At 33.5% G+C, this 22366-nt stretch overlaps 1 protein-coding gene across 10 annotated transcripts in view; it reads left to right on the top strand.

The window, feature by feature from the left end:
* The window catches only part of PCDH9 (protocadherin 9), a 920569-nt gene that overhangs the window by 7975 nt on the left and 890228 nt on the right, over nt 1-22366 (top strand). The window contains exon 3 of one of the 10 annotated variants that reach the window (XM_042927614.1): nt 5121-5200. The exons of the other annotated variants lie outside the window; for them this stretch is intronic. Coding sequence (XP_042783548.1) covers nt 5121-5141 — 21 coding nt within the window. The 3' untranslated portion in view covers nt 5142-5200. Of the gene's footprint in view, nt 1-5120; nt 5201-22366 lie in introns of those variants that run through there. 10 annotated transcript variants of the gene reach the window in all.

The following is a 22366-nucleotide window of genomic DNA, read 5'->3' as shown; positions in this document are numbered from 1 at the left end:
TTTCCTTGAACATAACAAATCTGTCACTGGATTTTCCACAAATTATTTTGCATGAATTTTCAGAAGTACCCTTATCATTCACAGATTGGGTGGAATTTCCGGTTTTTAAGAAAAGCAAGAGCATGTCTTGATATTTATTTATAAATAAGCAAAGTTCACTGTTATAGGTTTAAGAGGATGGCAAGATAATCAATTCCAGTAGGGCTTACAGTGATAAAGCTCATTGGTGTATTTTTCTAAAAGGAAAATATATTCTTAGTGGATGTGATTTTTAAAATGTGATATTAAGTTCTCAAACTTTAAGGTGTCTCAGAATGATCCGGAGGGTTTCTTAAAACATGGACCCCACTCCCAGATGTTCTGATTCAGTACCATTGGGGTCAAGCCTGAAAGTTTCCATTGCTGACGAGATCCTAGTCATGTTGATGCTGTTAGTCCAGAGACCATACTTTGAGAACCACTGCCTCAGCATATTGGAATAAGAAACGTCAGGTCTTTTCCCTTTCAGATTATCATTTCCAGAGTACCTGTTTGTACACAGCCCAGCTCTCACTCAGCTCACTTATTGACAGCCTTTTTATTGTGGCTGGAGGGGCTTTACAGTAAGCTGTTTATTGCTATTTCCCAACCTGGTTGACAGCACTTGGGGAATTAATTTTCTTGGCCCCAGTGTGCTTTTTGTGGGGGTATAAATGAAAATGTAAAAAAAAAAAAAAAAAAAAAAAAAAGTGACCTATTTACATTTGACAACTTCTTCCAGTAATAAAACAATCTGTGAGAGTTACATTACAGTCTGGTTCTGGGTAAACAGTCATGTTTAATTTTCTAAATGAAATGCTTATTTTAGAGTTTAAGTATCCTGACTTCAACTGTTCACAATCGAGAGTATTTGCTCATATGTATATCTGTGTATGTATCGAAGAAATTAAACATTGAAAATGTGTGTGCATGCTATACTCAAGTGTATACATGTACTTTTACTACAGAAAGGGAATTGCTTCTATTCCCAGTCATTTAGAGATACCATACTACATTTATGATTATTTTTCATTTTTGAATAATCCCACTACAACCACTGAAGTGCTGTGTCACGTAAAATGCAGAAGACAGTCATAGAATTGCTATTTAGAACAGTGGGAAAATGCAATCGAAAGAAGTGAAGGCAGCAAATCTGAACTAATGTGAGGCTACTAAAAAAATGTGACGATACTTGAAACAAATGTTGCAGTATATCGTGACAGTTGAACACAGGTGGTATGTGGAGAAAAATTGCTCCCCAAGATGCAGAGTATATTTACAATGTTATCAGTTGCGATTTTTATTTCCACTCCTTCCCTTTGGCCAAGTGCCCTATGATCAAGAAGTCAGTTGTGAGGTAAAGGAAACCCAGACCCCTTGGATTGATTTAGGAATTTGAAATGAGAATGGGCCATCTATTCAAACTGGCTACCTTTCCTCTTGGATTTGTGATACAAATACTTGATTTTTTTTTCAACTTGATACAGCTAAGCTATAAAATTCAAGGTACATTTTAGCATTCATTGCTAATAACCTTGAGGAGAGTAAAAATAAAAGTTGCCACTGTATTAAGCATAGATGTGTCTTCTAATTACTGAATACGTGTTAACGTAGAGAAAACAATTTCAGTAGTTAAAAGACTATCTCCTAAATTTTACGATTATTTCTATATATAGAAACACTCTAAACTGATGTTCCCTTAGTTTCAAGTGAGTCATCCTTACGGTGTTATAGAAGAGGCTTTATATCACTAAAATTACCTTGCAAGTATTGTACTGGTAAGAATACGTGATATTCTTTGGGTATATGTATAGTCTTATTAAATATTTCAAGCTATAATGTATCTTCTCATAATAGCTCAAATTAAAATATACATGAAATAGTAAAATAGAATTTAGATTTAATGAAAAACCTCAAATCTAAAACCACATTTCCTCATAACCAATTGTGAATTAGCCTGACTCTTGAACTTTCATTTTTTATGTTGACTGACATATGTGAGATGTGCATAAACTATGCCCAAAATATTAGAAATGGTCTCTTAATGAATTATTTTTCATATCGCATTATTTTCTGTGACAGTACTGAGGTATGAAAGTGAGACCTGTAAATTATTTTCTCAGAAGCATTGTTTCCACAATTTTATTTTATTGTTCAGATTGTTTTGGTTTCTAATTTTTTTGGGAGGGGGTAGGTGGGAATGCAGAAATAGTCCAAATGCTAACTAACACCCACAGACGCCGTGCTGGTCTAGCGGTACCAGACTGAGTGTTTATGGGATCGAGGGCCGTGTCAACTTTACTGCTCCTTTTTTAGCACTTTCTCGGTTTGACTTTGTCAGAGTTGAACTCTTAGCTTGCGTATTATTTCAGGCAAAAAAGAAAGTGAGTTTAGTGAATTGTTTACCACTTTCACTTAAAATCCCTGCAGTAAGCGTTCTCTGAATTTAGTGTGATGTTTTCTTGAAGGAGACCCTTTATTCAAACTAGTCTCTTGCTAATATTAACAAGTTAGTTAATATCTTATATAGTCAAGGTAGTTGGAAACTAAGAATTATTTAAAAATACACGGGTTTTTAAATTTTGGCTTTCTTGACAGCTGATTTTATGTTTAATAGATTTTCCAGAATTCTACATACCAGGGCCCTAAAATTTGTCATTTAAAAAAAAATATGACTCTAATCACAGGTCAGATATTAGTGAGAATTTGGGAATGCCAGGCAGCAGGGGGCTTGCTATAAAGTTTTCAATATCTGGAAGCATAGGAGTTCAATAACTAATAATGCTAATGTGGTACATCCTTTGTATTAGTTAGGACCCCCTGAATCTGCATCAGATCAGGGAAAAAAATCCAAATGTTGTAGAAATAATATTTCTCATGTACATTAGGAGATAGGCTGTGCTGTTTAGGATTTCATCAGTTATTTCAGATAGCTGTTAAATCTGTCAAACATTTCATTTGGAAAGGAACACATGCTTTTTACCTTTGTTTGATACAAACCTATTGGGCTGTCAGTCATCAGAAACATAGAACAAGAAAGACATATTACTATGATTGACATTTTGGTTTTGATTTATATTCTTTTTTCCCTAAGCCAAGATTCATTAAAATGGAAGTTCATTAAGTAAGTTAAACAACTACCCTTCCTTAATGGTAAAGGGTGATGGCAGGAATAAAGTGGGAAAACAACCCATATTTACTCTCTCACTCACATTTTGTCCTCTAGACAGTTTGTATCCTATAGATAAGAATAGTACTGGAATTAGTAGAAATTTCTGAGCCATAATATGATTTTAAGGCATTCAGAACTTGAAGTCATTGATTAGGGATAGGTTTTTCCATACTTCTCTGTTATTTACATTATTTAAATATTTCCCCAATTTTAACAGTCCAATCGATTACTGGTCCATCAGCACATATCACATTTAAAATCAAGATGGACTTGGGACCATCTGTACAGTTGGGGGTGGTGAAGATATAAGCACAATTTGAGGGGCATATTTGATTAATTCTTTCTAGTCATGTTATACTCATTATTCCAGAATTTGTTAACAAGTGAACTTATCTTTTCTTAAAAGGATTCTATTACAGCCTCAGCATTCATTCATTTATATAGATTTTTAATTATGTGGGCTGCAAGGAGGTGGAAATTGGGTTGATTTTACCACGTTTGTATAATATATTTTAACATTCTTCCACAATTTGTCTTTCTATCTGGCCATCTCTGCATTTTAGTATTACCCTGCTTTGTTAATATCCACTCTCTGGCCTTTTTCAGTCTGTTAGCAGTTGATTAAGAAATACTCTAATCCCTTCCAGGATATTGAGAAACTAATGGATTGCAGAGTATTTGGGTCTTTAAGCTTCAATTGTAAATGGTATGAAGAATTGTCATTGAGCTGATATTTGCATATATCTCTCCCAGTGCTAGTTACTTTGCCTCCTTTTTGTCCTCGTAATCTTCAGCTTTCATTCTAAGGATATTTATTTTGGTCGGAAATAAGCACGCCAGTGATAAAAATTTGGGATTCACCTCCAAATGAATGCCATCACAGACAGGGAAATTCTGGCACATTTTGCATAGATCTGTATGAACACAGTGAACCCTTCATAAGCTCTTAGATTGCAGGAAATCGGTACTGAAAATTAAGTGGGGTTTTAAAGATTTGCAAAGTAGAGAGCTTTGTATAATGCTGGTATTGCAGGTGCCTATTAAATATGAAGTAAAGGCTTTGTAATACAACCAGCTAACACATTTCCCTCCACATTAGAGTGATTTATAGCCTAGAGAATTAGTCTTACCTATTTTTTCCAAAAGCAGAAACATTGGATGTGTCTGAAAGAATAAAAATCTCAAACACACGCCTTGGAATAGACAGATTTACTTTTTGATGAATCTAGTTATTCCAAGTGGACAGTGCAGGCCTGCTCACACTTACCTTTGGTACCTCCGATGCCCGTGATCTGGCTTTCAACTCTTCCTGAGAAGAAACTCTCAATTGTGTGTGTCGACTCTCCTCCAAAAGTAAATCAGATGAAAACCCTAGGTATCCATAAAACCATAGCATTACCATAATGAAGAGGGCTGGCTACTAAGTGAGTGCTTTGATCCTCATAGGAATTGATATTGCATCATTTCTCAAGCTATATTTTTAGAATTCATCCTTGCTCCATTTGTAAATAGTGTGTGTGTGTGTAGCACAGCATCTCATTCCAGACATACGTGTATTTCAATATGTTTACCTCATGACAGTGTTCAGTAAAATGCCTCGCAGTTCTTCAATACTTCACATGTTTGGCCCTGTTAGATATAAATCAGTGGAAAGAGCCATGTATATTTTTAAATGATTTTAGAAATCCTATATTTTTACCTACTAGAAAGAGCATATAATCCACGTGCAGTACACAGTAGGTATGGTGGACTTGCTGAGAATCTTCATAGATGATTGATTTTTAAAACAAAACTGTTTTTGTGCAAGACAATAGCAACCGCAATTCAGTGAATGAGGTTTTTAAAATTTTTTTCCTCTTTAAACAAACCTCAATATGGAGAAGAATGGAGACACAGAAGGATATATAAAATGAAACCCTTTCTTTTATAGGAAGAAAATGTCTTCTGCTGACAGTAGTTCCATAGTAGATCTTTTCTTTGAGGAAAAAAAAAAAAAACAGTGCTTTTTTGGATTCGGAGGATACAACCAATCTGTGCCTCTGTGTGATAGCAGCTGCACGCTGAGGACTTTCAAATACACAGCTACACAGGATTCTGCAGGAAACTTTTTGTAGAAGGTGCAAGTGACAAATGGAGACAAAATGGAGTGAGTTCTGAGTTGTGAGTTGATGCCCTCCTGTGTCATATATTCATGTCATTGAACCAATTTTCACATTGGAAACCTAGAATCACAATAGCCTTACCTCTGTTTGTCAGCTGTAAACACACCTGCACTGGCAACTTTTCTTTCCTCCATTTCTTATCATTCACTAGGTGGATTATATTCATTTATGTTACTTAATATACGTCTGCTTTCTTAAATTTCTTAATAGATTTTAAAATACACAGATAAGTTTCTTGATATATATATATACATACATATATGTACGTACATATACATATATATGTATACATATATATGTATATATACGTACATCCATATATATGTACATATATATGTATATATACGTACATCCATATATATGTGTATATACACGTATATACACGTACATCCATATATATGTGTATATATATACGTATATACACATATATATATACACATATATATACACACATACATATATATATATATATATATATATATATATATATATATATATATATATATATAGCTCAAGAACATCCCTAAGGTATCACAATACCCACAGTGTGTCCTTTCTTCCTAGAAATAGAAAATATCTGTATTTTTTCCTTTGCAATTTTTAAAATTGAGTTTTTCTCACTGATACCATTTTCAAGGTGAAGATATAATGCTAAATTTAACTGTATGGATTAATGTTGCCATTCCTAATCTTCAAATTTCCAACATAAAAAAAGATGTCAAAAATTTTATAAAAATAAATTCTTTTTGCTGCAGAATTGAAATGAGTATCAAAATTACATTAAGTTGTAGTAAAAACAGACAGTCGTTAGGATATTTTAGTTTGACATGAGCTCATTCTTGGTCTTGACAGCAAAATCTTCTGCCAAGCAGTGATGGCAAAATATGTTGAATTCATTGATTGATTTTTAAACATGGTAATAATTAAGCAAAATCATTTTGACACCTAAAGTCTCTGTTTTAGACAATTAAATTCTGCTTTAGCTAAGGTTATTGACTTCTGGATGGTACTGAAAGCAACACTCCTCAGGGTTTAAACTATTCCTGTAGGACCATCTGTTATTGGCAAGGCTGTGCATCCTCTCCAGCCAAAGCAGTATCAACCCCAGTCGTATATTCAGGATTGTTCAAAACACGGCCCTGGTTCCTCATGATCCTTCAGTCTCAAGTGGTAATTCAGTTAAATCAAATACTGGTATATCATAATTTAAAACTTAATAATTAAGGAAACTGTAAGAAAGTTCTTTAGAGTAAGAGACTGAACCTTTCTTACCTTTGTAGTTCCAAGACCAAATCTACAATGCCTAAGAGTGAACTTAGTAGGCATTCAGCAAATATTGACTTAGCCTGAGAGATAAGCTGATAATGGAATCATACTTTATGTATGTATAACAGTTCCATTGATTTCATTCCTATAACCATATAAAGAAGACAATCCATTCTTTATGTAGAAACTGAGATTCAGAAAATGTTGTTTGTTTGTTTTTTTTCCCAAGTAACATGGCTAAAGCCAATGGCTTTTATTTCCAATCCAGAGCCCTGCCTTTACACTGGTATTTCTTCCTTATGTGTGGCCTACTTTTACTTGTAAAACACTATTTTTAGGCTATATATTAGTTTGAAACATTTTCTTCATTAGGGATATAATTTCACTGGAAAGGATTGCAACCCATTTATATATTAAAAAAATAAACAAATATATTACAGGGCAACTCAGTGTACCTAAAATTGTTCTTTACAGGTTACCTCTGAGTAAACCAACTCTAGATTATATTGAAATGTGGTAAGCATATGACACCCAAAGCACATCTGTATCCATTGCAGCTGTGACAGAGGGCAAAGGAATAAAGTATATGTGGAGAGTGAATGTTTGGTTTCAGCTGCTGTCCATATTTTCCTCTGTAACATCTTTGGCCTGATGACGAAAGCTCTAATTAGTTTGAAGAATTTTTTGTGGCTGAGGAGTCCTCGTGCTCTCCAATCTAAGAAATTATGATCTCCCTGACACCCTCCATTCATATTTCTGGAGGTCTAACTTATAGATGAGGAAGTATAGGCCTTCTTAGACTCTGCATTTTACCATTTTGATTTTTTAACAGTGAAGTGCAATTAACACCTTTATATCATTTATCAGTGTCTTGACTCAATGATTTCAGCATGTAGGACAGAGAGAAGCAGAAAATTAGAAAGCTGCTGATTCTGAGGTACATAAATACTCTTCTGTCACATAAACATATCTCTGGTTTCCATTTTCTCCCTTATTCCACACCACTATGTTTGCCCATCATAACATTTTTTTTTTCTTAAATTGGGATATAATGGGAAAAGAAAGGGTAAACTAAATAAACAGGGTCAGATTCCTTTGCCTCCTTATCAAAAATTTGTACTTATACCTTTCAATACTTAGATTGAGTCGTTACCTCTAAACATAATGATCAATAGATTTACTTTGTTATCTGCTTGATAGGGACAGGTGTTTTAGAGGGAAAAAAGTTGTCACATGCACGTTCCCTTAATAGACTTTTGAGTCATCTAGACATCACCCTAGAATCACGTATGAATTCTATAAAAAGAAGCAAAATAATAATTGAATAGTGACTAGAGCAGTGTCTAGCTACTATATTAATTTTGGAAAGATAAATTTGGTGTCTAAAAGAACTCACAGGATAGTTTCTCAAGACTCAAATGGGCCTTTGAGACTATTTGGCCTATTTAATTCTTTTTCTAGATGAAAAAAACTGAGACCCAAGAAGTAATTTGATATTTGGCGTAGGAAAAATGACTCCATGAACTGCTACTTAGAAACTGTGACATTGGGCACATCATTTAAATGTACCAGTTCTTTCTTTCCTTGTCTGTAAAATGAGTGTAATCATGCCTAATCCATAAGGTTATCATGAGATGAAGTGAACGGGTACATGGATCCCTGTCAACGTCTGTTCCATGGTAGGCAGATACTTCAAAAAACCCCAAAAAACAAAACCTACCTGCTTTTCTCTCTTTTGTCTTCAAGGATACCAGTTTGCCATTGACAGAGGTGAAGATTGCACTTAATGCGTGTCCTCTTAGTTTTGTTCTTGGTGGTTTTTTGGAATATGAGTTTTATGTCTTTTTAATAAGCATGTCAGCTGTTAATCTGCTTTTGGTTACTTTTTTTTTTTTTGGATATTTAGGATTTCTGAAAAGTTGGTCTTGTAACAGCATCTGAATAGTACAGACAGGATCCTATGTTTTCTTTTGAACTTAGTCCCTATTGTGCCACATTTATATAATTGCTTTATCTTTCATTTTGAGTATTTCGCCATTTTCATTCACATGTTGTATTTAAAATTATTCTGCTTTTAGCATTTGTTATTAATTCACTTCCCTGTTGATTACCCATAGGAACTCCACCCGTCTGGGGATTTTCACCTTATACATCACTCCTATTACAAAACAACATATAAGAGAGAGAATCTGTTTCACAGTCAGTACTTAACACAGCTGGAGCCATTTGAAACCTGCTGGGTTTTGCTTCCAATTATTCCATAGACTAGAAAGCATCTCCGTTGAAGTAGTGACATCCATGGTGTAATCAAACTAGTTAAAATGCCTTGGAGTATATGGATCATATTTCTGGGATTCATCAAATGTAAGCCAGAAGCATAATAACCAATAGTTTTTTTTTTCTTTCTTATTTTAAAATACCATATTCACTTATAAGTGAGTTTTTAATGTTTGAATATGCAAGTTTATAACATTTGAGTATATGGGTGACATAATATAAATGAGACCCAACAAATAAAAATATAACACAATATGATAGTATCTGAAAAAATACCTTTTCTTAATATACCAGAGGTCAAAATCATTGCTTTATGGTAGCTTAGCTGAAATCATCAAGACAAAGTTATTGATTTGGATTTGGAGCAGAATGTAGTGGGGATTTGTTACTAATTCAATTAACTTGATCAACTAAATAAGTAGATATAGCCAATTTTTAGTTGGCCTCAATGTAACTAGGATTGTAGAAATTAAATTTTTAACTTCTTACTGACCTTTACTACTTTCTCAGTGTGATAAAATTATTTTTGTATTGGCCTTTTAGTTTAGTTCTAATTTTATATATAGACAGTGGCTAAGTAAGAAAAAACGACTTTAGAACAAGAACAATATGAAAACTTACTCCTTGTGCTTGGAAAAATGGAATCAAACAGATATAACATGACACACTGGTGTGATTTCCTTTAGACTACTGCTTGTTTCATACTAAGATGTAATACACTAAGATAGTGAACAGAGTGGGGATATAGTATGAATATTACCTTGAGTATCAAACGTCATGGAGTTGTAAGGATTATAGCATGGCATTATAGATGTTCAGTAAATTTTACTTAATGTCACCATAAGGACAAACATGGAGGTAATCAGGTAAAATGCAGGTAAATGGCAAGAATCAGGCTTCAAGGATTTAGATTCATTGCTTTTGTTAAAAAAAAAATTTAGTTTTCTCATGGCATCAAGCACATATAAATGTATACTAAACATGGCTAAATGTAAGTTAAGAGGGCCACCATTATGTGTTGTCCATCTCAGTGATAAACCTTTATTAACTCTTAGAATAGAGAGGTGATTGTACACCCCTGGAAGTATATATGAGTTTCAGTTCAGATAATGACCAAACACTTATTCTATGAAGAAAATTATATTTCTTGTACTGCAATTCTCACATCTCTCCTTATGTAAACAGGGTCCACTTGATTTTCTCATCTAGCAATGTGAAGGATTTTTTCTGCCTGGAACCCCTACTTGGGTATAAGCCTGACAACCAGACAATATCCAGCCTTATCACTGGGCTATTAAACCATATTACATTTTCCTTAAGGGATACTAAAATGTATTCCGGAATTAAGATCCTATAGTTTTAAATGTATGCTTTTTTAAGAATATTTTTTATCTTAAAAATACGTAACTATGATTTTTCTTGCCAAAGACCTCTACTGATATATACAAAAATCTATATTTTTTTGTTAATTCTTTTATTCAACAGACATCTATTGTGTATCTTCAGTGGTCCTGAAACAGTGTTTGACAGTGGGAAGTTTTAAGAAAATAAGATATTTTATTTGCCTTAAAAGATTCCAGTGGGTTTTAAACACGATACTTTTTTTCTTGGAATTCCCTTACTTAAAATATGAGTTCTCTCTGTTTTAAATTGATGTCATCATTTCTGTGAAATATATTTTTTAAAGCCTTTTTTTTTTTTTAAACTAGTGCTGGAGACTTGATCTTTCAGTAGGGTAATAAAATTCTAAGATCTATTACTTCAATTATAAGAATGCCACATTTAAATTTATTCTTTGGTTAATTTAGAGGGAAATACACTTTTTCATCCTTAAAATCACACTTCTTCCACAGGCAAAGGTGTTAATAAAATATAGTTGCAAGAAAACTTCATTTCTGTAACGCTGAGATTAGCATATTTGCCATATTAAAAATCACTTTAAAAACATGGCATACATTGATAATGTTGAGTAATAACCTAAGTTGAAGAAGACAGTGTTCTCTACAGATGGGGATCCACTTACACAGGGATCCATTTAGAAAAGGGTATTTTGAATCATGATATTCTGCAAAGCAGTGTTTCAACCTTCACCCTTTGAAAAGACATAAGCATAAGTGGAACATAGATGTTAAACTCTGGCCAGAATAAATGTTTGGTTTAATTGGCTTTTACCTCCAGATGGTTATGATTTGGGCAAGTCCATTTTCTTTATGAATATTTATCACAATATTTCAAGGAATCGATGCAATAAAATACTAAAAAATAGAGACCTTTATTATATATATACATATATATACATATATATATGTATATACATATACATATATATATGTATATATATATTATTTCTTAAATTGAGAAACATTCATATCCTAAAAATTTGGTTTCCTTTAATCACAGAGGAAAATGCCATAATTGAGCTTTACATTTCAGGCAAGACAGACTATGTTATTTTTAACTGTAATCATTTCTCAAACTAATTTACATATGGATGATGTTTATATGAGCAGGTCATTTTGAAATTTTAACAGCATTTAAATAGAATTTTGGAGGTGGTTTTTTGAAAAATAGTGCACTTAATGCCTCACCTGCACTTTTTTGTGCAGACGTTTTTTAAGATAAATTTTTACTTCCAGCAAATGTACTATTTTAATTGCAGTTAGGCTTCAGTGATAACCATCAAGCTGGTGCCTAACTCCAGAAAGATCTTTCCAACTGTTCTGTGGATACTTAGGCAACTATCTCTAAGTAATTAGGATAATGTAAATGAGCTACAAAATTGAAACCTGGTAAAATATGATATACCTTAGAAATAAAATGTGTAATGGCACTTAAATATACTGATTAAAATATAAGCAATTTGGGGGGAAATAATAAATGTATTGCTATAACCCACCATATAACTAATGTAATCCATTTTCAGTGTGAAAACATGGACAGTTAGGTAAGCTAATTTCAAACCAAGAAACAGGATAGATTAAGCTTAGGATAACAGATACATTTAAGCAAAGGTTGGTGTGGAAATCACGTGAGTGTTACTCTGTTGGCAGTAACTAATTTCCACACACAATTAGAAATGTGTCAATCTCATCGTTACAGTGATTGTTGACTTGGTGTTTTTACCCAGTTTTAATTTCTTATTATGATTTTTGGAAGTGACTATGCATTGCTTTACCAAAGAAAATGAACCAGTAGGGGTTATTAAAATAAATAGATTTTCCAATTTTCAAAACTTTGGTATTTCTTAGTAATTTTTGGCAACAGTCCTATCTATCCAAAACCACTTATACTTGGCTGAAGTTTCACTTAGCATCTTAAGAATTAGATTTTCTCATCTGAAAATTAGATCATTGGATTCAGCCTTTTTTTTTCATTTTTATTAAAAATTGAACAATGTCTTTAATTAATAACTTAGTCATCCTTTTTGGCAGACTTACTCATACTACCCAACATCTGTCTGGCCTATTTCTTTTTATCATTTGATACATGTTCAAACAGTGCAAATCAATGTTGACATTGACTCATGAAAAACAATTACAAAATAAACCCTGTGGTTCAGTCTCTCCTGACAATGAACAATTTGCAATATCCCCATTGTATGATCTGTTGTCACTCTCTTGCCTTAGTGTTGATAACAGAGCACTGCCTTTATCTTCTTTGTCTCTGCCTGATTAATTTTTCCCTTCTGAACTAGAAAATTAACTTTTTCCTCCTAAATAAAAAAATCACAAAACAGAAGGACTCTAAAATCTGAAGCAGATTATTGGTGTTTATAATTTGATTAGAAAATTATCCACTTGAAATAGCACGTAGCTACCCTATTTGTGTCAGTAATATTACTCTGATTGTTTTTTTTTTTTTCTGTAGTAAAGCATGAAGATGAATTTAGTACTTTAACTTTTGTGAATATTGGAGACACATAGTTTTGGGATAATGTGTAAATATAATTTTTGAAAAGTCAAACTGGTCATTTGGATTGCTGGTGTTTATTATCAGGATGTGTCTTAGAAAAGCTAATTAATGCTTGTTGTTTTCATTGGCAGCCTGTTCATTCAAAGACAAAATAGAGTTAAACTGAAGAAATAATGTAAATAATCAGAACTGTCAATCTGCTGAAGGAAAATCAAGTTTGGGATTAAAAGGACTGAATTGCAAATTAGCTGAAATAGCCCCCAAATATGCCACCTGAATGTCAAACAGCAAGTGCTATTTGCTTACAGGTACATAAATTGGAGCTATGTTTTGCCACAACAGAGCAGCCTACCATATTCTCTCCAGAACAATGCAGAAACAGGGCCTTTCAGGATGGTTCTGAAACCTGGACAGTAGCCCAGGAGTGCTTATTTTTATATCTACTACCTCAGTGATTTCTGAACCATTTGCTTACATTTATCATGACTTACTGCACTGTGCTCTGTCATCTTATGAAAACTTCAGGAAAGAGCAATTCTATCAGGATTTTGGTGGAGGTACTACCAAAAACAAACAAACAAACAATTTTACACCGTAGGTGGATGGGTTTAGGAGTTGACAAAGACGGAGGAAGTACAGTTCTAGGAATGCCACATATTGGCCACAAGACACGTTTGTTTTTATTTTTCGTATTAAGCAACCTTATCCCACTGCTCACATCTTGAATGTGCAGCAAGAGAGATGCCTTTCTTAACCATATGGCTATATGGACCTGATATTTTAAAAATATTCCTTCCATGGATATAAGGTCGTTTGGAAGTTATTTAAAATAAAACCCCCAAACTATTTAATGTTACTAATGCAGGCAGCAACAAATTATAAAGAATCTAAAAGTAATATAAAACAAAACAAAAAGCTGCATAGATTAGTGTCAAATGAGTACTCTATGATTTTTGCCTAAGAGGTGTCTTAGCTCTTTTGAGCAGTAATTGATGGAATGAGATGTAAACAGTCACTGGCAAGGTGAGAAGCTGGACAGGCTAAGTCTTAAAATCCTGTGAGTTTAGGGACCGTTGTCAGTGTGAGCCATTCTGTGGACAATACAGTGAATCACAGTTATATGATTAATCAGATCAGTCCTCTATTCTAAAGTACAAAGAGAATGATGTGTTGGCATCTGATTTGGAATTGAATGCTTGTATACTGATGAATTTGTGTAGACTGTGTCCTCCAATGTTTTGCCTGGAAAAGAAATTCATTAGGAATTTGGACAAAAGCAACATGAGATAACCATAATAGAGCTGGAGTAACCTGTATCGAGGAAAAGCTAACATTAAGAAGAAGAATAAACTCCTTAATCCTAATACTATGTTATTGAGGTTGAAACTAATTATTGAGTACTTTAACATGACTAGTTATTGCTTTATTACTAAAAAAATATAAACACGCTTTAAGCATATATTAAAGTAACTGGTCAAAATAAACCACAGTAATTTCAGTGAAATAGCAAACAGTTTCACAGGAGAAATGGGGGGCATTTCGGGCTCTGAAAGAGATCACAATATTCACTTTAGCACCATTATCCCTTTGTTTCTAAAACGTAGTTTACAGTGCTTTGAAACTAGATTTCCAACACCAGACAATGATAATAGCCAACATTTACTTGAGAATTCACTGTGTGCCTGGCATTCTTCTCAACACTTTACATGTATTAACTACTTAAATAGGAACAGTGACCTTGTGAGTCAGGTACTATTATTAATATCTCTTTTATAGCTGAGACGAAGTTAAATGATTTGCTTAAGGTCACAGTTCCTGTAAGTGAAGAGTAGTCCAGGACTTGAACCCTCCCAGTGTTCTACCAGAGGCTTTGCTCGTAGTTGCTAGGCAATACTGCCTCTTGATTGCACTTTAAGTTAAAAAGATGAAATTGTGGTGCATCACCAAGAGTCAGTTGTGCCAAAAATAAATTCTTTGTATGAAGGCAAAAAAGGATAAAGTCTACTGTGTTTTGTTTTTAATTCCTTTCACATACGCATTTTGCCGTTGAGCACATGGCACGGTGATGCAACTGTACCAGGGGCTTGTGCACTTCTTTCCAGGTTGCAGTGAACCTTCACAGGCAGTAGGTAGGAAGAGTAGGAAGAGCATTTGTATCTTTTAGGCAGTAGGATTCTGAATGCTTTTCACAAACAGTGGATTTTAGCAATGAATTTAAAACATTCTGCTAAGCTCAAAATAGAACAAGAGTTTTTTGATTATCCTCTTTTTAAACTACTCATATCTGATAAGAAGGCATGGAAAAGAGGGGGAGGTCAAACCATAATGATAACAAAAAGATCTTTCTTCTCCCCGTAGACTAGAATGATGCCTTCTGACTTAAACAAAAAATTTTATTCCAGCCCCTGTTTCTGCATGGGTCAGAAATATCAACCACCGTCCACCTCTGCACAAAGGAGCCAGCTAACATCAGCACGGGCCTTCTCCCAACCTATTTCTAATGTACTGAGGGAACACATCCTCGAGTCTATTTAGAAACATGCATATAAGTTATTGTTTATTCAATTTTAACCATTTTCTTGCTTAGGTTTTTCAGATTTATCACCCACAACCCCCAAAATTATCCATTAATTTTATATAGTTTGATAAATATACCATCTTTCATTACTGGCTTAATACCTCCTTGCTTACAACTCTAACAATAGATGGTAAACACTTGTCAACCTCCTATTGGACTTTTAAGATCCCTCTGAAGTCTGAGAACTGGGGAGAATGATTTCAGCCCTATAGTCAAATAGAATTTCTTTATCATTGATTCTTATAAAGGATGCATTATGATAAAACTTCTAAGGAAGTTGCAGTTTTGAGGTTCATTTGAAGGTTAAAATGAAATACTGAGGTGTTAGGCATACACAGCTTCCCTTATTCCATTTGGCAAAGGAAATCGATTCTGGGTACAACATGCTAAACTTTCTGTCCATTGTGTCCAGTGCATGTGGATAATTGAGTAGCTTTCATGAATGCTATTTTTATTTAGAACATAAATACTGTCACATTCCCAAAGAATACAAAAATTAGCTCTTTGAAAAAGTTTGATATGAGACAAGCAGATTGACTTATCCTTTTAAAACCCTATAGTTTTGAAACTTGCATCACTTACATTATGATTTTGTGGCCTCAGTTATTATTTAAGGTTTAGTATGATTTGGGGGAAGCAGGTTTTTCTTGATGACCCTTACTAATAAGCTTTAATTGGCAGAAAATTTTCAATTACTCTAATTAAAGAGCAGAATTGAACATGTTGACCAAAGATTCCATGTTGCTAATTAGAAAACAAGAGGCTGGTAAGGGCATACTTTTAGATCAACCATTGGTGTAAGAAACTTAAGTTTATCTGTTAATTTGTCAGTGAACTAGAGTGGCAAGATTTCTTTAAATTATTAAGGTGAGATATTGGAAAAACATAATTCTCAGATGTGAACTCAAAGGCATACAGGCAGGTTACTTTGAACTCAATAACATGTAAGGATAGAAATCAATTTGTGGTAGGGCTGTGAGGAATGATTTTTGTATGTCTGTTTAAAGAGTCATTTTTAGAGAAGTAATCTTTTTTTTTTTTAAATTACAGTTTTTTGATGTAACTCATGTTCAATGAGACCAAACATAAAAGCAAACACTTTTAGTCATCTCTATTTATCAGGTTTAGGTAGAAGACTGCCAGACTGTTTTGGTTTTACAATAGGTTACAGTCTTATGATAAAGTTCCAAAATGGGGTTTGGAAACTATAATCCTGGCGTGCAGACATGAATATAGTGGTTTAACATAATGTGTTGCTTTAGCTTTCTAGAAGACTTAAAATATGGTTGGAGTTCTTCTGTATTTAGAAACTAAACAGACAAGGCCTTGTGAGAAACTAAATTAATTTTGCATTGACATTCTGGGTGTTGGTGATAATTTGTAGTAACATTATGCCTATTGGTTAGGATTGTGAATCAGAAGCTCCATCCAAATGGACATTACAAGAGCCAAATTTAATAGTCTTACTATCGGAAATTTCTGCCTTAAGGAGAGCAGAGGCTCTCCAGCATGTACTTTGTTTTCTGCCTCCATAATTATGTATTAATATACATCAACTCTTGGAAGTTGAGGAAGGACATGAGAGGAATGATGGAACTGGACAACATTATAGTAGTGGAGTAAAAGTTCTGTAGTGGCTTTTCTGCAGGGATGTAGTAGAAAAGGCACATGGACACCAATTCCTAGCCTTTGCACATTCAGAATTTCAAGAAAACGAATAAAAAGAAAAGTGGAAAACAGTTATGTAACTTAAGCTGATGCGTTTTTGCTCATCAAATAATTTTTCACAAGTATCAAGAATTGATTCAACAAAGAGGCCTGATAGTCTATGTATTGTATGCTTTTGTGCTTTTAATTACAACCACTTTTATCTCTTAAAAATATTCACTGGAAAGGTATGCTTAGCCTGACCGTAATACGAAAACTAGATACAATGATTGTGTGCATCTATATAACCATATACATATTGCTGTATGAATTGTCTGAAGTGAAAAGATTTTTCCATACCTTACCAAAAGTTTTAATAAAAATATTTTAACTATAATCTATTGAAGGCTTCCTTCAGCTCTTTTTTCAGCTACAAACTTATCTATGATAGTGGTAGAATTATGGCAATATACTGTTGACCCTTTAACAACATGGGTTTGAACTGGCTCAGATCCACTTACATGTGGATTTTTTTTTTTTACCAGATACAGTACAGTAAACTTCTTTCCTCTTATTTTCTTAACAGTTTCTTTTCTGTAGCCCTTATTGTAATAATATGGTATATAATACATAGACAACATATGTGTTAATCAACTGTTTACATTTTCAGTAGGGCTTCCAGGAAACAGTAGGCTATTAAGATTTGGGGGAGTCAAAAGTTATGCACAGATTTTTGACCGTGTCCCTAACCACCGTGTTGTTCAAGCATTAAATGCCTTCTGCTAAGGCTGTGTGTTTTTTCAAGTTATCTGAGAACTTTTCAGTTGTTTTTATTGCAAATCGATTGTGTGTCTTAATAAAATTACTGTTTTGATTTGGCAAGCTCTTGAATATATTTTTACATAGATTTCTGATGGGAGTGCTAATCTTTAGATTTTTGAGTGTGACTCTTTGGAGAGGATTAATGGAACTGGACAGCGTTACAGTAGTAGAGTAAACGTTCTGTAGTGGTTTTTCTTCAGTGATGTGGTAGAAAAAGCAAATGGACACCAACTCCTAATTTGAGATATTTTCTCAGTAGATATCTCGATTGCATGCATTTGATTTTTTTAAACCACAAAATGTATATGAATGCTGTGCATGGATTGACAGAAGTGAACTATAGCAACATGAAAATAACTTATTTGGTACCACTTATAGATCAGGCAATGGACTCTAGCAATTCACAGTATTTTTTTTAAAGCTTTTAAAAATTAAGTCTTGTAATGGTAATTATTAAAGCCAGAAGGATCAGAAATATGCCGAATATAAGATCATTTATAAAAAATAAGTCCCAAATTTGATAATCATATGACATTTGAGGTGATTATGGGTGAGTTTTTGATATACAGGGTGGCATTAAGTAGAAATATAGTCTATGGACCATAGTAATGGAGTTCCAGATATAGATAAATGAGATGACTGTCTTTAAACTTTCAATAAATTTGTTACCTAATTTAGGGATATTTGGAGCCTATGAGCCCTTATTTATGTTTATTTAACTTCAAAAAATTAAGAAAGAATTAAGGAATTATTTAGTTTCTAACATTCTGAGAGAGTGGCCAAGAGACTGGAAATGTCTTCTCTTAGTGTGAATGTAGTTAAACAAATCATTGCTATGCTACTGTCCAGCTCTTAAAGTGCAAAGTGTTGAGAAGACATAGCAATTTGCTTAATTAACCCCTGTTCTTTTTACAGGGCAAGAAATAAAATTACTCTTTGGCAATCACATGTTACTTGAATTATATTTAATCTTGTGTTAACCTGAAAACATACCAGCACACTCACACACACAACCCCTAATGCAAATATGGACAGAAGGAATCCCCCCATCATAAACCAGTATATTTCTTTCTAACATACAAACAATGTTAATAGCTCTGATGGAAAAAAATAAGGTGCCATAGTTAGTAAGGCAGAGCTCATGTTTTAGAGGTTTATGGCCTAAAAGTAGATAAATCTGCATTTGTGTGTTTCCTCTACCCGGCTCCCTAATATCAACTGACTTCTTGCAGAAAATGTATATGGTTTTCATTCTGACCAATAAAAGGCAACTTGGTGAGTTATAGAGATTGACTGGGTGCTTGACATGTGGTGCTGCTCCAATAAAACAGTAGGCAATTGGTACTGGGGAGGTTTAGAAGAATTTAACTTGTCTTGCTTGTTTTTAGATATGTTGATATCCTAATATTCTAAAAATATAATAATGCAAGTTTAGTTCACATACAATAGGTTTCCTTATATTGCTTTTGTAGTTCAAATGTAAAAAAAGAAAAAAACTGATAATGTGCTCCTAGTCATTCTATAATTGTGTTCTGATATTACCAGGCAGTTTTTGTAGACGTAGTCAGATAAGCGCATTGTTCATTATGTAAATGCAAAATGCATCTTTTCAATCATTATTGCCTAAGTAATTTTTAGAGAATGACCATTGAGTTGTCCATCTTCCCACTTCACCACTCTAAGGCAGGTGGATATGTTTGATTCCTTTTCCATTCTTTTATTATTAAAAGAACCTTAGGGAAAATAAAACATTTGTTTTCAATTAAAAAAAAACAAAACCCTGGTAATTATATTGTTTTACTTCTGCAAAATAGCCACATTTTTATATACTCCAAATAAATTGTCACGTGTAACTGTATGCTACAAATGATGAAATATGGCTGAAAATAATTTCCCTTATTGTACTACAATGTATGAATAATTATAGATGTAAACACTTAACATGACATTTTCCTATAATACCAATATTCTATAGGTACCATTCACAATACAGTATATTCTATTGCTACTTTGTGAAATGAGTTCTTGAGATTCATAGTAAGGCACTACACAAAGCATTATTGTTAAAGAATTATAGGGAAAATTTTCCCAACTGAAAACTGGTAACTGAAGGTATTATTTAAAAGAAATATATTACAGAGTAGATAAGTTCAATGTAGCAATATCTTTCTATTTTGGTTTCAAATTAAGTTTCTATATACACAAAAACAATTTGCCTCAAGTATTAGGTAATATATTTTAGAAGACTTAAAATAACCAAAATAATGTCGCAGTGTGTTACATTAGTAATTTATCAATAAAAATTATTACTATTAATAATTGGTAGAATTTTTTTTCCTCCCTGTGCTAGTGATTTCAGTTGATGGGGCTTTAGTAACATGTATAGGGATGCATCTTAATATCTATATTTGCTGAACAGTGTTAAAAACACAAAACTGTCCTCATTAAAATGGACTTTTGTACACTATAATTTGAATTAAGTAATGAATATATAACGTATTTTAAAAAGTTGTATATCAAATGTGTAACATTCCATTTTTGGCTATATTTTGTAAAACATTTTTGGTGTAATCAGTATGACTCTCACATATGTCAAATCAAGTATTTTACTATTTATTTAAACAGATATATACCTAATGTATTTGGAAGCTTATTGCACTCATATAATTGTATATATTGTGACTTCAAAAGTCTGTACTTATCCTTGCTTTAAAAAAGTAGTATGTGCATTTCTTTCCAATTTATTTTAATTAATTATATTAAGGAAAACATACTTTACTAAATGTATCTTAAAATTCACAATAAAGTTTCAGAAATTGTTTTGTACAATGTTGAGATTTTGTGTTGAATTTGTTTGTGAACATTTTTTGAAATTGTTCTCTGGTTTTCTAATAAGGGTTCCCTGAACTTAACCTTACTGATCAAACGATGAGTTACTACATTGGTGTGGTGAATAGTTAGCCCCTGTTTAATCGGGAGGCTGTTCTCCTAAGTGGTGAATTGCTAACACCTGTGGAACCTTGGCTAAAAGACACCAAATGTGCTTCCCCCTCAAATTTCTAGTAACTCATTACGTCCAGTTTGCAGCATTGGGATGTCAAAGAGTTTGGACTTTAACTGAGCGCTCTAGAATGAGGAGAAGCAGTTACATGGAGGTAATGTGGAGAAAATATATGCAGATCTGTTAATCAAACTTGTTAATGCTCTAGTGACAGAAGTTAAGTGGAGATTTGAGAGTGAAAGTTTGGCGAGTTACCTTTGACATCCCACTAAAAAGATAAGGCTAGACTCCCAAATACAGTAAATGTAAATGTCCATATTTGGTTTGGGTTAGTTCACTGAGGTATAGACTCACTTATTTTGCTAAGAAAATTCAGGTTTCTTATGTGAGTTCGCCACGGTAGTTCAATCACACTTGAAGCCTGCTGGGGCACAACCAGTTGGCCATTTCCACATGAAACACATGTACCCCTACACGCTGGATGGGGATAAGTGTGTGTTTCATGTTTAGATTTCCTACAATAAGAAGCGGGGAGTTGAGTTAAATTTTCATAACCACTTTCCCAGCTGCATATTGATTATTTTATCCATATACTTGTTAAAGAGAAACAAAAAAACCATGGATGTCCTTTAAAAGTTCCCGGCATTTTTCATGTGAAAGGATTCCATTTGAAATAGCAGAGATGAAAACTTACTAATCATAAATATGGAATGCATATTATAAGATTGCTGTTGCCCTTGAATTTATATGTTAGCCCAGAGAGATTTAGCCCATCTGCCCTATTTGCTGATTTTGTTTTTGCAGATTTTTCCCCTTAAAAAGAGTAAATTGGTCAAATCCAATCATCAAATGTTGTTGAATGAAAATATTTTCACCTGCGCTCACATTCTGATGCTACACATAAAACAGAACACTTTTTTACCTTCCATTCATATGATGAAAAATATTTTGAATACTGATGTAGTTAGATGTGAGGACAAATAGGAGCTGGGCAAGTGGCTTGTTGGTATCTTAAATATTAAACAGCCAGGGATAACAGGGTGCTTTTTCTATTGGGGAAGTGGAGCGATCCCAAATATGCATTTTCCCCTTTGGATTAGTTCTGTTTTTTGCTTTTGTTTTTTGTTTTTGTTTTTTATGTTTTTGTTTTTGTTTTTTGAGAGACAGAAAGAGAGCATGTGCATGAGAGCAGATAAGGAACAGATAGAGGGAGAGAGAGAGAATCCCAGACAGGCTCTCCACTGTCAGCACAGAGCCCTATGCAGCTCAAACTCATGAACCGTGAGCTCATGACCCGGGCTGAAACATATTAAAACACAAGAATATAGCACATTATCCAAACCACTTTCACCACTTAATTGCACCTGAAACATGCATTCTGATATTAACCTGGAGGGTTAAATAAAAATATTAGTCATATTATATAAGATGCAAGTGATTTTTAAACAAGAATCAGTAGTGGAAAAGAATGAATATTATGCCTGACACCAATATGTTCTGATAGACAACGC

Source organism: Panthera leo, chromosome A1, assembly GCF_018350215.1.
Source record: "Panthera leo isolate Ple1 chromosome A1, P.leo_Ple1_pat1.1, whole genome shotgun sequence".
Classification (NCBI taxonomy): Eukaryota; Metazoa; Chordata; class Mammalia; order Carnivora; family Felidae; genus Panthera; species Panthera leo.
Note: the sequence above shows the minus strand (reverse complement) of the source record. Positions and strands in the feature narration are given on the sequence as shown.